The following is a 17,500-nucleotide window of genomic DNA, read 5'->3' as shown; positions in this document are numbered from 1 at the left end:
TTGTAGAGTTAAACTCTCTAAAAGCATCGCAGTGTGTGTATGCGTGTATGTATCTGCGTGTAATTTTCATCTGTTTGTCATGAAAAATGATTGCTGCCCCTAATTCACACATGTCCCCTCTTGGCGGGAAGTTTTCTCTCAGGAGGCAAAGACGGTGCAGTGGAGTCTGACTCTCTGATGACAGTCTTTACATCAACGTTTCAGGGTGTTCCACATATTCTCAAATACTGGGGAATAGAAAAGAGCATGACGCCGCTTCATTATGTGCACAAAGATCGTATCAGAGGCAAGATCTAAATGTCATTATCCCGTGAGAGTGGGGCCTCACCCTCGTTCAGACTTTGGGGTTTTAACCAGGAGGTGACCTGTGGCGGTCAAGCATTCATAGCGATGTCACATTTTGATCCTTTCAATGTCAGCTCTTTCTATCATTGTGAGGAAGAATTTACAGGAGTGTTGGATTGTTCCCCACTTACAGGGAACATGAGCCGCATGAGACAGCTCAACTTCATGCAGAAATTTTGATAAGGGACTTGCAGGAAAATGGCGGGCTTGTGTCCGTTTGCTTTCACACATGCATCACATATATAAAGAAGCAGCTCACTCTGAAAACTTCAGAAAGTCTTGAGGAGTTTTGTGCATGTGTGAAAACAGCATGTCTCTCTCTCTCTCTGTTTGTGTGTGTGTTGATCAGTTCACACATGAAGATGTGTGTTTCTCTATCAGGGTGAGTGAGACTTTCTGTGATTAACTGGAGTAAAACTTCATAAGTGTTTCAAACAGAAATAAATCGTGACATCATCACTGAAAAAAACCAACATTTTAATTAACAAAAATAACCACAGAAAGCTTGAGACTGCAGCCACACAACAAAAAAATGTAACATAAAACTCTGACACTCACCGGGACACGTCCTGGTCTCTGCTGGTCTCACGAGGTCTCTGCTGCTCTGATGTGGTGTCTGTATCAGGGATGAGGAGCGTCTGAGGTTTAAATAAAGGTTCAGGATATCTCCTCAGACTGTGTTTCTTATGAAGCCGAAGGACTCTCAGGCTGTACATTCCTCCGTAACCTTTTATGGTCAGTGGGGGGTGGGGCTTACATCATGGAGCATCCCCCCTGACATGAGTGATACGCTGACGTCAGAGGAGTGGAGTGGACCTGCAGAGTCTGAGAAAAGATGGAGGGAGAGGAGAGAGGGAGGGAAGGAGAAGGGGAGGTCAAGGGAGGAGGGGAAAGAAGAGGAAAGGGGGAGAAGGGAGGGAAAAAAGGAGAAAGGAGAAGAAAGAGTGAGAACAGAAAAGGAAAGAAAAAAAGAGAGTATGTGAGCGGAAAAACTTTGCAAATTTTCATATTTCTTCTAAATTTGGTATTTTTCTCATCAGGAGACGACTGAATGCTGTGAAATACTCAAAAAGCATGTGGAAACTATTATACTACGGGGGGGAGACGAAGAGGTAGAAACAGAGGGAGCGTACAGAGAGAGAGGGAATGGGAGAGAGACAGAAGAGAGAGAGGGGGAGGAAGAAAGGTGGGTGGGACTAACAATAAAGCAAGAAGCAAGCTGAAGTATGAAAAACTGAGACAACTGACAATTTCTAGTGTCCTCGTGAGGCTCTGCTCTAAGATATTCAATTCCAAAAGAGAAAAAAGACTGGTGTGCGCACATCCAAGCAAATTGCATATAGGTGCAGGACAAAAAATGTATAAACTGCAGAAAAAGGCGAAAGGTCCGCACACTGTTCAGCTCCCAATGAGCAACTTTATTAAGGGCAACATTTCAATCCAAAGGATTTTCTTCAGGCTTCATGTTCAGGCCACACTCCCCTTCGGAGATCCCCCTTAAGCTATCGTCTTTTTCACAAAAAACATTTTTGAATTCACATTGTCCCTGTTCTGTCTGTTGAACAGGCGATAATGATTGTTAGTGTTTGCCAAACTTTAGGAAAGACTGCTGGACTCCTGCCACATTCACCTGTAAAGGATCCTTTGGATTGAAACATTAATAGAGTTGCTCATTGGGAGCTGACCTTTCCCCGGACCTTTCTGCAGTTATTCAATTCCATTGACATGTTTCTCCTTTAAAAATATAAAACAAAAACAAGAGAGCATCAATTTAGTTTTCCTCAATTTATATAAATGAGCACATTTAACATTTTTCTTTCTTCAGACCAACATCAGCCTGAAGCAAGAATGAAACTCATTCAACATTTCTGGATGTTACTGCTAAAGCTGACGAGCCGGCAAGATGTGTGAGTGTGTGAGTGTAGAAGTGACCGGGGGGCAGGTAGACCGCCCCCCAACACACACACACACACACACACACACACACACACACACACACACACACACACAGTGTCTGCTCTGTGTCTTAATAAGGTAATGTTTGAATGTTTGAATGTCTGAAGATGGTTCAGTGTTTACAGCAGCAGAGAAGAACTGACTATTAGTGATGTTAACCAAGCATGGACGGACACACACACACACACACACACACACACACACACACACACACACACACACACACACACACACACACACACACACACACACACACACACACACACACACACACAAACTAGCCTCTCAGTGTTTCCCTCATAAGGAGAAAAGTCTGAATCTTCCTCCAGCAGTTTCAGAGAAATAAATCCAAACTCTCCTGATTCTGTCATCAAAGTTTAAAGACTGTTCATAGCAGGAAATGTTAAAAAACTGTAGCATTGAATCAGTGGCACCTGATTTCATTACATAACTTTTTGACCCGGTTCAACACTCGCCCGCCTCATTTCATTTCTCCTGAATCCTGTTTGTTCTGTGAAAACTGAAGAATCAATCACTGACCTTAGACCGCTCTTTAGTACAGTCGACACATTGAGTCTGATATATAATGTCAATCATCTATTAGGAAATGGGAAAACTTTATTGACACAGGTTATAGAGGACGAACATGAAAACTTCAAGAACTCAGTGTGAAGAGGACGAGGTCAGAGAGGAGCAGACTGAGTCTGTTCAGCGTCAGGAAGTCCACCAGGAGACACACTCTGGTTACTGTGTGTGTGTGTGTGTGTGTGTGTCTTTAACCTGTCACAGCAGGAAGAACAGTTCTGAGTGGATCCAGGTGTAAACAGCGTTCAGGTGTGTCTGCTCTTCTTCATCTCTGTTTAGAGTGTCGGGTCATTTCAGCAGTTTTAATCATTCAAGGATAAAATCCTCTAAAACATTCAGAGATCCTCGGATTTAAACTAATCAGCTGATGAGCAATTGATCAGAAAACCAATCACAGATCTCGTCACGATTGCTGATATCAATCAATCAATCAATCAATCAATCAATTTTTATTTGTATAGTGTCAACTCATAACAAGTGTTATCTCGAGACACTTTACAAAAAGCAGGTAAAATACCTTACTCTTTGTCTGTTAACATTACAAAAGAGCAGGTAAAAAGACCTTACTCATTGTTATGTTACAAAAAGCAGGTAAAAGACCTTACTTATTGTTATGTTACAAAAAGCAGGTAAAAGACCTTACTCATTGTTATGTTACAAAAAGCAGGTAAAAGACCTTACTCATTGTTATGTTACAAAAAGCAGGTAAAAGACCTTACTCATTGTTATGTTACAAAAAGCAGGTAAAAGACCTTACTTATTGCTATGTTACAAAGACCCGGCCCATCCATCATGAGCACTTTAGCAAAGCAGCAAAAGTTACAGTGGTAAGAAAAAACTGCCTTATTAAAAGGCAGAAATCTTCAGGCTGGATCCCCGGCTCATGACGAAACAGTCTTCACAGGCCTAGACGGGTTGGAAAGGGATAGGGGGAGAGATGGGATAAGATGCAGGAAGAGGGATAGGGAGCAAGGGGGTTGGGGGAGGCAAACCGTCCATCAACAATCCGGTGGGGAGGGGGAGGGGGTTGTTCTGGCAGGCCGTCAACCAAAGATCCGGTGGGGGGGGGGTTGTTCTGGCAGGCCGTCAACCAACGATCTTGAGGAGCCTAAGAGAGCTCAAGAGCTCTCAGGAAAGTAGGTGGTTAGTGACTGAGATTTACAGATAGGTACATGCAGTAATATGATGTACTGTATATGCACAGAGAGCGAGAGAGAGAGAGAGAGAGCGAGAGAGAGAGAGAGAGAGAGAGAGAGAGGAGCTCAAGGTGCCAGTTCCCCCGGTAGTCTAAGCCTATAGCAGCATAACTAAGAGCTGGTCTACACCAGCACTAACTATAAGATTTATCAAAAAGGAAAGTTTTTAAGTCTATTCTTAAAAATACAGACTGTGTCTGCCTCCCGGACCCCGGCTGGAAGGAGGTTCCAGAGGAGAGGAGCCCCATAACTGAAGGCTTTACCTCCCTATGATATAAAGTATTCATAATTATCTTCTTCTTGCTCTGACAGTTATGCTGATGACCTGTCACTGATCTAAAGCTCCGCCCCCTCACCTGAGAATTGCTGTTACTATATTGTACTTTTATTTTCCTTTTGTTTAGAAAGTGAACATCTGAGAGCAGAAAAAATGTGCTATTTTAACATCCAAATTAAGCTTTTTGGACCATTTTGAGATTAGATTATAAGAAACGGGGACCTTGTTTTGATACTAATTAGGACAGTGGAATAAGCCAACTCTGTTCTTCTTAACGTTTAGCAGCCTAAAGTAGTAACAACAAAGCAAAAATAGTTACTCTGGAAAAATTGACCTTTTAAAGAATATTAATTATGTAATTATTTGATTAAATGCATTAATGTGTCCCTCGTTTTGTTGTCACTCCTACATCTGGATCTAACCTAACCGAAATTGTTTTAATTTTCTTTATTTAAATACATGTAGCGGGATACCTTGTGAATTCCCAGGGCACAAAGATATTTTGACAAATAGTGAATGCCACACAAACGCAAAGTACACTCGTGTCAGAGGATTCAGATAACTGCATGTGAAGGTCTGTCACTAACCCCCAGTCTGCTCGACTTCTTTTTTGTCTGATTGACGCTGAATAAAAATATTACAATTGTGAAACTGATGGAAATCCGTCGTAGCAACGGAGAACTTTAATCCCTGAAAAGCGCTTTGAGTAGTCAGAAGACTAGAAAATAAATATACAAGTACAAGGGTCCTTACAGAACAGGAACACACAGGAAGCAGAACATTGTGCTCAGTCCTGATCAGAGGAAGAAAAGACGACAGACTTGATTTCTCTTTTTATTTTCAGTTTGTGAAATAATCTGATTCTTTATAAACATATTAACACGACGGATTGAATCATCCGTCACATCTGCATACAGACATGAACTGTTTTTATGAATCCGTTTCTGATGATCCGCAGAAACATCCTGATCTCAGATCAGATTAAACACAACAATCTGCAGGAGGAACCGGACACTTCGGAGGAAACAAGCCGGCTCAGAAGAAGACAGACGGGTCTGACGTAGTCCTGCAGCTCTACATCAGACTTTGTGTAAACAAAAAGAATCAGAATCAAACGTGTGTCCTGATGTTTGTCCGAGTGTTCAGTAACCTTGACGCGTCCCCTCAGATCTCAGAGTCGACCGGATCCACAGGCAGCCTGATGAACTCGTCTGAGGCGACTCCAGAGAGAGAGAGTGGTTCAGACTACATGTGTCACACTGAGGACTTTCTTATATAAATAAAAATATATTTATGTCGCCATTGATTGATTTCTATATGTAGTCGTCGTCCACAGGTTCTCCAGGTGTGTCACAGTGATGGAGGAAGAGCACCACCACCCTCTGAAACACTCCTCTCTTGCTCTGTCGGCGCTCTGAGATCTCTTCCCCGATCGTCTCCATGCAGATATCAGCCGACAGCTGACCTTTACGCCGCGGGGCGTAGATGGTGGCTGAGGAAAAACATCATTTATGAAGTATTGATTGATGGATGTTGAATGATGTGACGATTGTTTTATTGACTGTTGTCTGGACTGCACTCACTGCTTTCATCGTCCTCAAAGTCGTAGCGGGCATAGCTGTTGGGCTCAGCGGCTCTCAGAGTCCTCAGCCAGGGGAAGTCTGTGACCATGCTGTAGGGGGCGCCGTCCACCACCCCTGAACCATATAAACAACAGTTATTACAGAGTGTTTGACTGTAATTTAGTAATGTGTGTTATTGTGTATCGATTTGTGACTGTTACCCTCCAGTGTGTAGATGTCTCTGCCCCAGGGATATCTGGGAAACTTTTTGACGTCCTCCTCGGTCCTGGTGGCTTCTGGGAAAAACTCGTACTTTATCAACTCTCTGCGGACAGACAGGTGTGATTATTGATCACCTTTGACCAATCAGAGAGCAGATCACAGTGGACCGTTTACAGCCGAGCATCTCTGTCATTAATGTTGAAACATGTGATAATAATCATGATAAGTATTCGATCAGAGTAAACAGGCTACATCTGTTACCCTCACACATATTTGAATTCTGACACATCAACAACTGTCCAACCACCACCACACCAGCTATCACCATGGTAACGGCACACTGTGGGATGTCACTCACTGGCTGATGTTGGCGATTGTGTCCATCCAGCTGCGGATTCGAACCTTGTTTCGGATGTTTGGAGGGTTACTGAACTCATGGACTAAAGCTATGTGGTACGGATATGGACCCTGAAACAACTGACGCTCCAGGGCGACCGAGTCCACCTGAGCAAGCGAGAGAGAAAGAGCGAGAGAGAGGTAAGTGTAAACATGTTAAACATTACTCAGAGATCATGATAATAAAACAAAGTTTGGACTGAAAACAAACATAAACTGGACTTCCTGTTGCATTTTCACAATCAAAGAAAAGCAGATTTCCATCCACATCGGTTTCCGTGGCAACAGATGAGCTCACAGGTGACCCACCTGGTGCATTGGGCGCATGTAGATGATGCGGTTCCTCTCAGGAGGCATCCTGAGGATCTGATCCAGGACCTGCTCCATGTCCAGCTTCTTACACTGAGCGTAGTCGAACCGGTTCACGATGGGGGCGCTCTCTACTTTCAGCTGCTTCAACACACGACACCTGGTGGCTACACACACACACGATGTAAACTTAAACTGGTCTTATCTCAGCTCAAAGCTGGATGACAGAGTACATTATGTTGAACAACATGTTGTCAACAAGTTAGTCTGACTGAAATCGTTCTAGGTTGAATTTCTCACTAACACACCTAAATAATGCCGTTTGGTGTCGATGTAATCTTGCATGTATACACCTTAATTTACTTCCTGCACATGCACCACAGTTCCTGCACTGAGATTCCCCTTGGAGTATCACCTTAAGCACGAGGGATCTCCTTCACGTGCGTCTCATAGTGTAGAATATGTACAATACAACCACTTCTGCACTTCTTAAAAGTTAACAGACGGTCCAATCGTAACAAGCTGAACAGGACGTATCACCACCTGCAGTAGTGGAGTCAGACATACTTCCATCAATACACCGCTCTCCCCGGTGCTTGTTTACTGACATACTGAGCTGAATCCAGCTGTAAACAGGAAATGGACTTGAGCTTGTATATTTATTTTCTAGTCTTCAGACTACTCAAGGCTCTTTCACACCGCAGGTCACACCTACACATTCACACTGATGGTAGAGGCTGCTGAGTAGTATCATCCATCAGAAGTAACTAATCCATTCATACACCGCCGACAAAGCAGCGGGAGCAGAGCAAGGTTAAGTGTCTTGCCCAAGGACACATCGGACACACACACAGAAGAAGAGGTGTTACCGTGGATGAACATCATCTTGGGGCAGTCTCTGAGGACCAGGTCAGTGATCCCACAGTTAGTCAGAGTGATGCCCACCAGGTTCTTACTCTTCAGAGACAGAACCTGCAGCACAGGAAAAAAAAACAAAAAAACATTTAGAGTGTCATAGATTCACACAAAGTACACAATCAGCACACAACACATCCTGACATCAGTCTACTAAAACTTCTCTCTGAAACTCTGAAAGATGGACAACAGTCTCCACCTCACCCTGTTGCACTTAAGCCATAATACCCTTGTGATCGTTTAGAGCCAGGGTGGCGCAGGAGAGACCGATGCCAGGGGTTTTGATTCCATGCCACTCTTAACTGAACAAAACACAATTAAACTTACCAAAGAAACTTCAAAGTGCTCACAGAACAGATTCTTATGTCAGTCTGAAGCATACACTCAGAGTTAGGGAAAGTACAATGACTCTTCTCGTTTCTTTCTTCTCTAATCTGATGATCTATCTCAGCGGAGGAGCCTCATTTGTCAACAGAGCTGTCAATCATGTTGTTTTACCGCTTTTATATGACAAATTAATTTCTCTGAGAAACAATGCCTTGAAAACAAATCAGTGTGATAACTATCATATCAGAAGGATGTTTGAAAAAAAATGTATTTTGATTGTAAAGTTTCTCCCGTGTCCCATCTGTTAATATGGAGGGGACGGAGTCTTTGATCTATACTGCAGCCTGTCTGCTCGGGGAGCTGAGAGCAGGTCTTTAAGAGATTTCTTTTAACAGCCGACGATACAAACAGACACATCAGACTGTAATGATGATTGCAGAGTTTACCTGTACGTGGTCGTCCTCGGTTACAGGGTCTGACGTGCTCGTTGATTTGTCAGACATTCGTTTCCTCCTCACCGACACTCGAGGCTTGGACCTGCTCAGATCTACACAACATGAAGAGAAAAACAACTATTTAAACTATTAAAAAACAAGAAAGTGTTTCCTATTTAACTTCTGCACACAAGAGTAAACGGAGCAGGACGCATTCAATGACATCATCAGTCACGTGACAACTTAAAAAAAGGTTTCACATAAAGAGAAACCACATGTGAATAGTTATCTCAAACTTTTTTTTCAGCCCAACCCTAACAACGGGCCGCTAACAAGAGAGCGCTAACATCTGGCTGTTTACCAGAAAGTCGTAACTCCAGGCCGCTAACAAGAGAGCGCTAACATCTGGCTGTTTACCAGAAAGTCGTAACTCCAGGCCGCTAACAAGAGGGCACTAACATCTGGCGGCTGTGGCTCAGTCGGTAGAGTCGTCGTCATTAAACCAGAAGGTCGAGGGTTCGATCCCCCGCTGGGAACATGTCCGATGTGTCCTTGGGCAAGACACCTAACCCTGAATTGCTCCCGCTGCTTTAGTGGCGGTGTATGAATGGGAATAATTACTCCTGATAGATGATACTACATAGAGATTATCACTACCATCAGTGTGTGAATGTGTAGGTGTATAAAAGCGCTTTGAGTAGTGAGAAGATTAGAAACTCTAGCAGTTTCAGAAGATTAGAAATGCGCTATATAAGCTCAAGTCCATTCACCATTTACCTGGCCGCTGACACCTGGCTCTTTACCAGAGAGCCGTAACATCAGGCCGCTAACACAAAACACTGAACACAAGACTGTTGACAATAGTTCACTTCCATGAAGAACCTGTACCATCAAGAGAACACAAGACCACAAGAATATGTAATTTTTTTTAGAATTGCTAGAGTGAGTGTGTTACCATGAGACTATTAACATAAGGGGCCTTTCTCAAATGACTCCCTATACACACTTCATGTGGAGGGTACGCCACACAGGTATGTTAAAAACCTCAGTGTGTGGAGTGAGATATAAAGTCAGATACTGACTTACTGAACAGGTGTAACACCTTTTGTTGTTCATCATGGGAGATGCTCTGTTCATGTTGAAGTTCGGCGTTATTCCCTGCACAAACTGACACACCTCTAACTAAGACGAAAATAGTAGAATCGTACAGACGGTAATTAAAGTTAATACCCTCATCTAGTCTTGGAAATGCTAATCAGTGTATTTTACATGTGTTTTACATTTTTTGGGGTTTTCAAAAAGTAAACATCTTATGAACATCAGAATGAAATGATAAGATGCATAAAAAAATATGCCACCAAATATGTTTCTCACATTGTGGAGTGATTATAGTTAGGGCCCGACCGATATGGAATTTTTGGGGCAATATATTTATATTATCATATTAATATATATATATATATATATTATACCGATATATTTCTGCCGATATCTTTCATAGATCTATATTCAATCTGTAGAGGTAGATAACAAGTGAGCTAACACGTCTGACCTAACACAAGTGAGCTAACACAAGTGAGCTAACACAAGTGAGCTAACACAAGAAGCTAACATGAGTGAGCTAACACGTCTGAGCTAACACAAGTGAGCTAACACGTCTGAGCTAACACAAGTGAGCTAACACGTCTGCGCTAACACAAGTGAGCTAACACGTCTGAGCTAACACAAGTGAGCTAACACAAGTGAGCTAACACGGGTGAGCTAACACAAGAAGCTTACATGAGTGAGCTAACACAAGTGAGCTAACACAACTGAGCTAACACAAGTGAGCTAACACAGGTGAGCTAACACAAGAAGCTTACATGAGTGAGCTAACACAAGTGAGCTAACACGGGTGAGCTAACACAAGTGAGCTAACACAAGAAGCTAACACAAGTGAGCTAACACAAGTGAGCTAACACGGGTGAGCTAACACGGGTGAGCTAACACGGGTGAGCTAACACAAGAAGCTATAACATGAGTGAGCTAACACAAGTGAGCTAACACGGGTGAGCTAACACGGGTGAGCTAACACAAGAAGCTAACATGTGCGAGCTAACACGAGTAAGCTAACATGAGTGAGTTAACACAAGTGAGCTAACACGAGTGAATTAACACAAGTGAGCTAACACGAGTAAGCTAACACAAGTGAGCTAACACGAGTGAATTAACACAAGTGAGCTAACACGAGTAAGCTAACACGAGTACGCTAACACGAGACAGCTAACATGCTCAGATGTCACCTGGGTTTGTTGGTCTCACCTGTCTCTGGTAGAAGGCACACAGACGACATTCTGCTGCAGGATCTAGTCAGAGGTCTTCTGGGAACAAAGTCCCGGTCACTGTCTGGACCTTGCAGTACTCCTGATCCAGCAGTAGGTGGCCTATCACCTGGTCTCCTGGGAGCTCCTCTGGGTACAGGACTATCAGCAGCAGTAGGAGCTGATCTCTGCCCCTCCTCAGCAACAGGTGGGCCGTCTAGGCCCTCAGAAGTCCTGGTTCCTGTGGACCGGTCTGTGGTTGTGGTTCCTCTGTGGGCGTTCCCCCCCACCATACCAGGTCCCGTCCTGCCCACAGACCCATATACTGGTCGCACCCCAGTCCTAACTGCTGTCCCAGTACTCCCAGTGCCCCGAGCTGGTCCTGAGTCAGCCCCAGGTCGGGAGGGGGTCTCCCCAAGTTCCGTACTGACCCCTTTACTGCTGGTCCTCCTGCTGGTCTCAGCTGCAGCCTTCATGTCAGCTTTGATCTGCTCACTGCTGACCTGACAGCTCTTCTCACAGCTGCCTCCACACACCTGAGCCCTGACCTTGTCCCCCAATTGGGCCCCCGAGACACCCACAGGTACTGAAAGCCCTGCAGGTACCGAGACCCTTGCAGACACTGAGACTGTTGCAGGTACTGAGACCCCTGCAGGTGCAGAGTCCCCTTTAGGTGCCAAGACCCCCGTAGGTACTGAAGCCCCGGCAGTTGCAGAGACTCCAGCAGTTGCAGAATCTGCCACAGGTGCTGAAACAGTGGCGCTCCGCCGCAGAGGGGTTTTTCCTTTACCTGTAACACGCACACATTGACATGTCACACTCATGCTCATTGTAAAAACTACAATCTAGCTAGGATGGACTACAAAGAAAGCATCTTTCACACTGTGTGTAACCGTGTTTTTTGACGGCTTTATAATCGGTTATTAAACTGTATTAAAGAAGTAAAATGGTCGTCTGTTATGTTTATCGGAAATCATTTCTATCTTGTACCTCATTAATCATCGCTGTGAAATGATTAACTTGAGTGATTAAAACCTGAATTTCAACAGTTGTACCCGATTAATCGTATTTTTATTTGGGTGCTTGAATTCCATAATTTTGCATTTGAAAACATTTTTTTATTTTGTATTTTGTTCAGTCTCAAGCGTAGGGTAGTTTACTTCCCGTTATTTATGGATAAATACCTCTGAGTTTTTTCACATGGTTTTAAAGTTATTTGAAGGAAAGCAGCAGTGTAACTTTCCAACACTGCGGCTGCAGGAACATGCTGCGGTGGCTTTATTATGGTGCGTCGAAGGGGGCAAAATAACGCGATTTAAAAAAGCTGTTGCAAAATTGCTTTAATTCATGACCTTAACCACATCTCAATCAAAACTTCAACACTGACAGCCCCACTCTTCACTGGCATTGTGTCACAATCCACTATATAAGTTTGTTAAGCACTGTCGACTCGGTCAGGTCAAAAAGCTCCAGCGATTGCGACACTTGTAGTATGAAGATCAACTTTATTAATAAATTTGACCAACGCGTTTTGGCTTGTGGCCTTCATCAGGGTCATCAAGAAACACATTGCAGACATAATTTAAATGTGTTGGATATACATCCACGTATACATATCAGCCAATGAGGTGCCTGTAAAAGTGGGCTGGTTAGATTTGTTGGTTAGACCAATGAGTATTGATGGGAGGTGAAGGGTCAATAGGTTGGAATCAACCATAGACTGTCAATATTAATCTGTTCCTGCAGGGGGCTCTGGAGGCTCATCAGCAGCAGTCTCCATGTTGGAAATCCTGTCTCAGTCTAACTTTCAGTAAACCTAACAACATGCTGAGAGCTGGAGCTGAGGCGGGTTTTAAGCCTCCTGATAAACTGTTACATCACGCACACCTGTCAATCAGGTCAGCTACGTGTCTAACTATGGATAACATGTATCATTCATAAAATCAAAACAAAGCCATTTTAATAAAATTCACGCCCTGTACAGTGTGTGTTCATGATGACAATAATTAATCAGACCTATTTTGTTTTGTGTACCAGGCTGTTTATTTATGATGTAAAAACATATTTTTTGCCTGTCATGTGTATGTGACTTCCTGTGTTCCTGCAGCCAGCCTCAAGCAGACTCTTGACAAACTGCAGGATATTGCACTTCCTCATAGGCTTCATTTTTCAACATTGGAGGTGGTTGCCGCTTGTCTTTGCAATTTGTTAATAAACTTGATCTTCATACTACATAGTGCTGCTGGAGCTTTTTGACCTCTTCAAGCCTTTCACTCCTTGGTAGTGGGTGAAGTTGTGCCAGAAAATGCCACTCTGCTTCTTGAACACTGTTCACTTCAAACACTCATATGGATAATTATTCATCTTTATGATAGGTTTTTACAACTTAATGTTTCAGCTGTTAACATCTTTAAGGACATCAAAACAGCGCAGTTTTGAATTTTAAACCACACTAATCTGTTAGACCGGAAAGTAGTGGTTCAATAACAGGTTGAAATATTGATTCATTAATTATTCAAAGGTTGGAATAGATAACATCTAAATAACCAAAGGTGAAGTTGTCACATTTAGAAAATAGCTGCTCACCCTCCTCTCGTATTCATACACATGAATCATACATTTGATTTAATGAAAATGTTTCATCCTGTGAAGATGGCATTTTAATCTACGAGTGAGTAGAACAACCGAGAGGTTCATCAGTTAAAAGGCTTTGTGATTTTTTGATCCAGCAGATGTCGCCCTTGAGCACCAGCATGAAACCAAAACAACTCGTGCTGCATTGTTGTGTTAGCATGCTAATGCTAGCGATCTTTATTATGCTCGTATCTTCACACTGCATGTAAATTTACCTGAAATGAGCGTGATCTAGAAACACAGTTAAGCAGTGAGTACAGTATGTTATTCTTCTTTTCTCTAGTCCCTCAATTAAACAACTTTTATACACGAGGGGAGGAGTCAGCCGGCCGTCCGGGCGATGTAAACAAACTGAAGATAGGACTCTGAAAACTCTGAAAACATCACAGACAGTGGGACTCGGGTGTTACACCCATTGTAGACAGTCATGACTCACAGAGTTATTTTCAGAGGATATACTTGATTTCTATTACATTTAAGTGTGAAAAATCACATATAAAGCCTTTAAACATAGATGCTGCAACTGTGTGTGTGTGTGTGTGTGTGTGTGTGTGAGGAATTCATCCTCAGCCCCTTTGATTCTGTCTCACACCTTCTGTACGGGATGTCTGCTGCTGCAAACTTGAAGCTGGCATCAGCCGAGACATTAGGCCCTCCTCCTCCTCACTGTCTGAGTCCGAGATGGCGAGGGGGGCTTTAGGGGTGGAGTCATGAGGGGGTCTGTTCTGCTTGACTAAACCGCTTGGACCTGCAGGAGAGATTTTCACTAATCAGAAAATGCAGGTTTTTTTTAATCGAATCATATGTGTGGTGTGTGTGTGTGTGTGTGTGTGTGTGTGTGTGTGTGTGTGTGTGTGTGTGTGTGTGTGTGGACCTGCTTGCTCCTCGTCTGGAGGTTTTGCCGTGTCAGCTGGGCGACTTGGACCTGGAGACTCGTCAGCTGCTTCTTGTACCTCCTCCTGTTTTGCTCCTTTCCGCTCCCTCTGAGGCTCCACCTCCATGTTCTCCTCTTCCAGCATCACCTCCTCCTCCTCCTCGTCTTCCTCCATCCCGTTCACCTCTACTGCTGCTCAAACACACAAACGGTCAGGAAACGAAGGGGGGCGGAGCTTCTGCTATTCACTGCAACTAACTGGTGGAGCACTAAATCGAGCTCCCTGAGCTGCCAGGTGAACATTACTCACCATGTTGCTGCTGTCTCTGGTTGTTGTTGTTGACATTGTTGATGTTGTTGTTGTTATTGTTGTTGACAACAGGCGGAGCAGCAGGAGGTAGGTTGGCCTCATTGTGATGATGGTTGTTGTTGTTGTTGTCATTGTCGTTGTTTGAGTTTTGGTTGCTGACCAGAGCTGAGGACACACCGATACCTGTACCTGCACTCAGCCCCACCCTGGCGCAGCCCTGACACACACACACACGCACACAAAACCTTCATTAATACACATCTCACGCAAATAACAAATGTGCCAACAGCATGGATCAGAAGATGTGTATGTGTGTGCGTCTTCGTGTGTACCTTGGGGGGTTCCCTGAACATCTGGTCCAGACAGATGAACTCAAGACTGGGCAGGGACTCTATGAACTGGGAGAAGGATTCCAGTTTGATGGCATGACAGCGAACCAGAGTGAGGTCAACCAGCCGGCTCCACCTGGACTGATCTGAGAACAGACACGTTAACAAACAGTCAATCAACACTCACACACACATTAAGATCAATAACCACGCCATCCAGTCCACTGACACGTGTGACTGAAGCCAGGTGTGCTACCTGTGATCCAGTGGTGAGGGTTGTGCAGGTGAGGGCAGTTGTAGATGAGCAGGTATTTGATATTTGTGAACACCTCATTCACCACCTTGATGCCGATGTCGGTGATGATTCCCGGGTTCTCAATGACGTCAGCCAGACCGTACTTCACGAGCTCAGAGTGACTCATCTTACCTGCAGACACAGAACCATAAAACATCTTCACATCAGTTTCTACAGTTTTTCTACCAAAAAAAAAGCTGAACTAGTTTGGGACACGATAAAGATTCATCACATCACTCCATGACTCAGCAGGGTTACTCAAACAGAAGCGTCTTATTGGCTCTCTGTGGCTGCAGGATGAGAGATCCCAAGGAGTCCCACAGCAAGATCTGGGTCTCCTGGTGGTCAGACCTCCCAGGTAAACCTCCAAACAGAGGCCCTAAGGAGGATCCTGATCCCATGTTGAACAACCTCAACTGGCTACATTCAACGTGAAGAAGAGTAGTGTTTCAACTCGGCGCTCCTCACCCTGCAGAGGAAACTTTCAGCTGCTCGATCACTACCCAAAGCTAATGACCACAGGTGAGGGTTGGACTGCGGATCGACTGGCAAATTGAAATCTTTGCCTTCAAGCTAAGCTCCTTCTGGAACAAGATAGTCTGGTACAAGACTTGCATCACTGCAGATGCTGCAGCGACCCGTATGTCAATCTCAGGATCCATTTGACCCTCCGTCGGTAACAAAACCCTGAGATACTTCAACTTCTTTCACTCGAGGCAGAGACTCCCTCCTCCACTGGTTTCCAGCAGAGAACCATTGACTCAGAGTTGCTGCTTCTTATCCAAACTGATTAGAACTCAAATCGTCTCAAAGCTTGTTGGAGGTCCCAGTCTGAGGACGCCAACAGAACCACATCATCTGCAAAAAGCTGAGATCACATCTTGAGGCACCCAAACTAAAAACCCTACTCCTTCTAGCAGGGAGGCCACCCTGAACCCAGAGGACCCCTCTCCCCACCTCCACCACACAATTTCTGTCGTTGTAGGGACAGACAGTAAAGTTTATCTATATATTATTCTATCTTATTCCTGCAGAGAAACTTGCCTCCGACTCAGTGGTGCTGACTCTCATCCTGACAGCTTCACACCGCCCCAGTGCCCGCTGTCAGCCTGAAGAGGCAGAACCACATCATCTGCAAAAAGCAGAGATGACATTTTGTAATCCAAGACTCTGATCTCACTTCGGTTTAATAGGGACAACATTTCTTGTAGCAACAGCCAGGGAACCAGATATTTGAGCCTTCTTTGAACACTAAACCTAAGAAAGGAATTCCTCCATTCTGCCAGTGAAGACCGAGTTCTCCTGCTCATGGATCAGTGCTGGCAGTGACCAAATGTCCCAGAATGCCCTGCAGCCTCGTCCTCACTCTGCTGCATTTCTTAAGTCGTACACTGCGTCAGGAATAAATACCTATCCAACCTGTAAACGACTGCAGGTCCATACCATCCTCTGACATCATATCTGATGACATTTTGAAAAAACAAAGAAAGAGAAGCTAAAATGTTGTTTCAGTTTCCTCTTTGGTTCGTTTCCTGCCGACATTGTTCTGCCTGAATCTTTACTGAGAAAGGGAAACTCTAACAGTCGGTCAGAAGATGATAAAAGAAACCAGGAGATAGTTCTTCTGAGTCTGTGAAGAGAAAGTGTCTGCTGATCTCTAACCCAGGTGATAATAACCTCATGTGTTTTAATGATAAATAACATTAAACTCACACTGCAGCAGGAACTCGTCCACGTATCCCAGATGAAGCGTCTCAAACTGAGGAAACTCCAGTTCGGCCATCTTGAGCGCTGAGAAGACTCCGTCTTTAGTGAGTGAGGGCTGAATCCTGAGCTCATGGAGTCTGACAACCAGAGAGAGAGAGAGAGAGAGAGAGAGAGAGAGAGAGAGAGAGAGAGAGAGAGGGGGGGGGGGGGGGGGGGGAGTGAGAGGGGGGGAGAGAGATAGCGAGAGAGTGAGAGGGGGAGAGAGTGAGACAGAGAGAGAGAGAGAGTGAGAGGGGGAGAGAGTGAGGCAGAGAGAGAGAGAGAGATCCACATTAATCCACATCTGATCCAAATTAAAAAAAGAAGGATGAAGTTTATGAACCACCTAATTGAGTCAGAGTCACAGCAACACAGAGCTTATTTAGAACACACACACTCTCTGATCACTGATAGAAAAACCACACATAGATCCACATATTAAAGCAATGCCCTGATCCCCAACTCACAAATTCAACAAACAGACAAAG

General features: G+C 44.1%; 1 protein-coding gene and 1 long non-coding RNA gene across 3 annotated transcripts in view; both read right to left on the bottom strand.

Annotated features, from left to right (window-relative positions):
• Window positions 1-1,006, bottom strand: part of LOC109994432 (uncharacterized) — a 7,471-nt gene extending 6,465 nt beyond the window's left edge. Inside the window, exon 1 of the long non-coding RNA XR_010666838.1 lies at window positions 904-1,006. This is a non-coding gene — a long non-coding RNA (uncharacterized lncRNA). The remainder of the gene's footprint in view (window positions 1-903) is intronic.
• Window positions 1,007-5,180: 4,174 nt separating this feature from the next.
• fbxo38 (F-box protein 38) overlaps window positions 5,181-17,500 on the bottom strand; it is a 20,986-nt gene continuing 8,666 nt past the window's right edge. For both annotated transcript variants that reach the window (XM_020647776.3, XM_020647777.3), the window contains exons 8-21: window positions 16,980-17,110; window positions 15,228-15,398; window positions 14,975-15,117; window positions 14,643-14,859; window positions 14,333-14,524; window positions 14,051-14,206; window positions 10,826-11,614; window positions 8,537-8,637; window positions 7,718-7,820; window positions 6,849-7,015; window positions 6,502-6,647; window positions 6,143-6,246; window positions 5,943-6,056; window positions 5,181-5,851 (exon numbers count right to left, since the gene is read on the bottom strand). In XM_020647776.3, the coding sequence (XP_020503432.1) occupies window positions 5,673-5,851; window positions 5,943-6,056; window positions 6,143-6,246; window positions 6,502-6,647; window positions 6,849-7,015; window positions 7,718-7,820; window positions 8,537-8,637; window positions 10,826-11,614; window positions 14,051-14,206; window positions 14,333-14,524; window positions 14,643-14,859; window positions 14,975-15,117; window positions 15,228-15,398; window positions 16,980-17,110 (2,713 nt within the window). In that variant the 3' untranslated portion in view covers window positions 5,181-5,672. The remainder of the gene's footprint in view (window positions 5,852-5,942; window positions 6,057-6,142; window positions 6,247-6,501; window positions 6,648-6,848; window positions 7,016-7,717; window positions 7,821-8,536; window positions 8,638-10,825; window positions 11,615-14,050; window positions 14,207-14,332; window positions 14,525-14,642; window positions 14,860-14,974; window positions 15,118-15,227; window positions 15,399-16,979; window positions 17,111-17,500) is intronic.

The sequence above is a fragment of the Labrus bergylta genome, chromosome 9 (genome assembly GCF_963930695.1).
Source record: "Labrus bergylta chromosome 9, fLabBer1.1, whole genome shotgun sequence".
Taxonomy (NCBI): Eukaryota; Metazoa; Chordata; class Actinopteri; order Labriformes; family Labridae; genus Labrus; species Labrus bergylta.
Note: the sequence above shows the minus strand (reverse complement) of the source record. Positions and strands in the feature narration are given on the sequence as shown.